This window comes from Priapulus caudatus, unplaced genomic scaffold, assembly GCF_000485595.1.
Source record: "Priapulus caudatus unplaced genomic scaffold, Priapulus_caudatus-5.0.1 Scaffold145, whole genome shotgun sequence".
Classification (NCBI taxonomy): domain Eukaryota; kingdom Metazoa; phylum Priapulida; class Priapulimorpha; order Priapulimorphida; family Priapulidae; genus Priapulus; species Priapulus caudatus.
In genome coordinates this window covers 71632-76329 of record NW_014577206.1, presented here as the reverse complement: position 1 = coordinate 76329, position 4698 = coordinate 71632, and the positions used below count along the sequence as shown (strand labels likewise).

The window sequence follows — 4698 nt, the reverse complement described above, 5'->3', positions numbered from 1 at the left end:
GAGAGAGAGAGAGAGAGAGAGAGAGAGAGAGAGAGAGAGAGAGAGATTCTGCACTTCCCTATTTGTAAATCGAGTGAGCTTTGGCAAAGAGTTAATACCTTGGGGGAGATCTTGTGTGTGCGTGCGTGCGTGCGTGCGTGCGCGCGCGTGTCAGTGGGTGGGTGCGTGCGTGCGCGTGTGGGTGTGTCAGTGCGTACGTGCGTGCAAATGTACATGTGTGTGTCCGTGCGTGCGTGCATGCAAATGTACACGCGTGTGTGCGTGCGTGTGTGCGTGCAAATGTACACGCGAGTGTCTGTGTGTGGGCGTGCGTGCGTCCAAATGTACATGTGAGTGTGTCCGTGCGTGCGTCCAAATGTACATGTGAGTGTGTCCGTGCGTGCGTGCGTGCGTGCAAATGTACATGCGAGTGTGTGCGTGTTTGCGTGCAAATGTACATGCGAGTGTGTGTATGTGTGTGTATGTGTGTGCGTGCGTGCGTGCAAATGTACATGCGAGTGTGTCCGTCCGTCCGTGCGTGCGTGCGTGCGTGCGTGCAAATGTACATCCGAGTGTGTGCGTACGTGCGTTCGTGCGTGCGTGCGTGCGTGCGTGCATAAGCTGATACTCACTAGAACGTTTACCGCCACAGCCCATCTACGAATATGCCTGAACACGAGTACACCACACCCCAAAAAGCTGTGCACAAACAACAAGAATATATAGAACATAGAATAACAAGAATATAGAGAACATCGAATAACACGAATATAGAGAACATAGAATAACAAGAATATAGAACTCAAGAATATATTCTTGTTGTTTGCACAGCTGCGAATCTCCGTGCGCGCACACGCACGTCCATTGACATTGACATTGAAATCATCTGACACAATCATCATCATCATCACCATCATCAACACCGCAGCAGCAGCTGCGGCACGCGATCGGAACCTATACGATACGCCGCTATAAACAGCAAATTGATTTTTTCCGGCCTGAGGCGCGGGGTCGGGGACCCATTTGCGCATTTATAGTTTTTTTCTCTGCCTGCGACAACATCAGTGCACGCGGTAACGAGAGTCAATTCGGGGGGAGCAGTGCACTGCTGACGAGGGCAAGTCACACGTATCTGGTTCGGCGTAAAACCTGTCCAGTGTATGGTTAGTAATGTTTTTTATGCTGTAGGGGCGAAGCAGCGAGGTGCACTATAGCATGCCGAGAATGCAGCAATCCTCGAAAAATTATAACTACTAACTATGTATACACACATCTGACGCAGTACGGTTTTACTATTGACTGACCCTAACCCTAACCCTAACCTCTGACACTAACCCTAACCTCTGACACTATCCCTAACCCTAACCACTGACCCTAACCCTAACCACTGACCCTAACCCTAACCTCTGACCATAACCCAAATTGCTGACCCTAACCCTCATTGTCATCCTCAACCTAACCCTAACCCAAACCTCTGACCCTAACCCTAACCACTGACCCTAACCTCTGACCATAACCCAAATTGCTGACCCTAATCCTCAATGCTCATTGTCATCCTCAACCTAACCCTAACCCAAACCTCTGACCCTAACCCCAACCACTAACCCTAACCGTCATTACTGCCACGCTGCAAAGTTCGAGCGTTGGTAGTAGAGACAGCACTGGCCCGTCTGCTGCAGCCAACGGGGCGGATTCGTGAGAGCGGTGTGCAAGAGAGATTCGTGAGAGAAGTTCACGAGAAAAGATGGCAAGAGATGTTCGTGAGAGCGGTTCATAAGAGGTTCATAAGAGGGTCATAAGAGGTTCATAATTGGTTCGTGAAAGGTTTATAAGAGGTTCACGAGAGATGTGTGTGAGAGGTTCATAAGAGGTTCATGAGAGATGTTCATGAGATGTTCACGAGAGGGGTTCACTAGAGGCTCACAAGAGGTTCGCGAGAGAAGTTCGCGACAGGTTGACGAGTTTTGTGAGCGACGTTCGCCAGAGATGCTCGTAAGAGAAATTCATGAGAGGTTCGCGAGATGTTCATGAGAGTGGTTCTCAAGAGTGAGGCAGTTTACCTGAGGCTGTTGTCGAGGCCTTTCGTCGAGACGAAACCTCGCAGCTTCTCGGACAGCTCCGGCTTGTAGTAGTGGTCCCAGTAGGTGTCGCCACACGTGCCGCCGGAGTGATGCGGCACCTGTCGCCGCGGAAACGGAGCAGACGCACGATTACACACGGTAACAAGAGCAATCGAAGATAGCAAACCTCCTTCACAGCGTAACAGTCCCCCCATGTTGCTGGTACACACAATATAGAAGATTTAATAAAATTTTCAGAAATTAAAAAAAAAAGATCCAGGATGAATTTTGAATGCATTTGAAGTCTTCCCCACAACAACAACAACAACAAATCCTGAATCCAGATCTGGATCCGGATCACCACCAAAACCTAATCGATTGGTTCTTGGCCCACGACCAACCCGTCCAAAAAATTGCATCAAAATCCGCCTGTAACTTTTTGAAATATCCTGTTGACAGACAAACAAACAAACTAACGGGCGAAAACATTCCTTGGCGGAGGTAACAACACGTGATAACGATTAACAATGCGCAAAGCGCATGTGACCACTTTATTTCGACCGTCTACCTAACCAATACCCGTGAATAGAGATACTTAATTAAGTATATTTATTAATGTAATATTTAATTAGTACTATAGTAGATTTTACAGATGCTCATAAATTATACATTATAAATTATACTTATTATGGTGGAAAACGGAAAATTCGCTGCCCATTTTTAATAGCCATGTAAAAGGAAAGCTAAGCACGGGAAATGCCATAATACTATGGTTTCTATAACGTGAAACAAGGCTAGTGTTAATTTAGTAATAGGATTACGTGCATAAGTCTATAATGGAACACTTGCTTATGAAATCAAGCTAATATAAATGCATGTGTTTATGCCGAATGGTGCTAAAGAGAATTTCATTAAACCTCTGATAAAACAAGCTGTTTTGTTTAAGCCGCCTTTGAAGCAAACACTTTGCGTTCGAGCGTGAAACGCAATAGCTTTCCCGATCACGGCGCGCGAAATCCGACCGCGCTAAATCGATACATAGCAAATGCCATGAGTGTACTCCGACGGTTTGGATTACCCACTAAAATTGGCCAGCCCAGCCAGGCCTGAGCGAGTTACAGCATTGTGTAGGAGTTAGTACTTGTAACAGACAAATCAATGTGACAGCTACCAAGCTGTTACAAAGCAGGTGGAGGTGGGTGTGGTGGTGGTGGTGGGGGTGGTGGCAGTGGGTTGAGAAAAAATGAAAACCTCATATATATGTATAACAAGAGCCGCAGAGCGTCTGGGCTCATCTGAAGTCTGTTGCTACGGTTATAAACGTAACATTTAAGTCGTGCGTAGTGACGCATATGCAGATACGCAGTTGCGTACACATCATTTCAACTACCTTCTGCATTCTGCATACCTCCCAAATCCCATTGGTTGATACAAATCGCGTGCCTGAAACTCCTGTTTTATGGAAATTCGGATTGAGAATGAGAATTCGTTCGTAAAGCGCAGAATAAGTCTCTTTACGTGAACGGGCCAACGTTTCAAAATTGTTGTTGTTGTTGTTGTTGTTGTTGTCGTTGTTGGTGTTGTTGTCGTTGTTGTTGTTGTTGTTGTTGTCGTGTTGGTGTTGTTGTCGTTGTTGTTGTTGTTGTGTCGCGCCGCAAAAAGATTGATTATCTGTTTCATGATACTGTAAAATATATGTAAAATTGCGTACGCTCTGTATTTGCGGAGTTGAATGCAGCAGACAACTACGCGCAATGTCTCACCTGCGTAGTGTCAAATGTCTCAATGTCGTAAACTTCTTGAACCCGAGTATAGTAGAATTATTGATGAATCATCCGAGTAGGCTGTGACAACGTGTTTTCAAATTATACATTATTATAGGTTAAACCATAAAATATATTTATACAGTTGACAATTGTATCAAATGTACAATGTATACAGTTGTACACTTGATACAATTTAGTATAGATATATGTACATGATTATACATGTGTATGCCTCGCATTATCATAAGCGTGGACCTATACCAGGGCCGTAGCCTGTGGGGGCAGGCAAGGGGGCAAGGGGGCCAGGTGCCCCCCTAGATTTTGGAGCAAAATTAAAAAATAAGCTTAGCTAATAATCGTAAATAACTCTAACGTGATTTTTTTGGTTAACTATGAGTGAAAGCCTTGTCTCAGACCCACCCCTACCACACTATGGACGTCGATCAAGAGCTGCGCCCGTCGCTCATCATTACACAGCTGAGTCACAAACACGGCACAATTGTATTGTGCCCCCCTTAGGAAATTGCTCAGCCTACAGCCCTGCCAACACTGAACATACATATAGGCTTACGTTATCACTTGCTAACGCACGTCAGTTAAAACTGCGACGTGGAACGAGTTAAAACCGGGTGGTAACGACCGCTTCTAACCCTAACCCTAACAACAACAACAACAACAACAACAACAACAACAACAATAACAACCGCAACGTCTGCGTTTATTCCTCAACGACGAGCAAACTATATAGTGAGTGTACGCGCGACGGGGACGAGTCATTGATAGCAATTAGTCCTCTAGGAGGTGTACAACAGTAAGCGTCCGCAAATTGTTCACCGTTGCACTATATCGTCTCTAGAAAATGCCTTTTTTCGAATTTTTTTTTCGCAGAAATT

General features: G+C 45.4%; 1 protein-coding gene across 1 annotated transcript in view; it reads right to left on the bottom strand.

Annotated features, from left to right (window-relative positions):
* The window catches only part of LOC106806157, a 30093-nt gene that overhangs the window by 8237 nt on the left and 17158 nt on the right, over positions 1 to 4698 (bottom strand). Inside the window, exon 4 of the mRNA XM_014808018.1 lies at positions 2040 to 2158. Coding sequence (XP_014663504.1) covers positions 2040 to 2158 — 119 coding nt within the window. The remainder of the gene's footprint in view (positions 1 to 2039; positions 2159 to 4698) is intronic.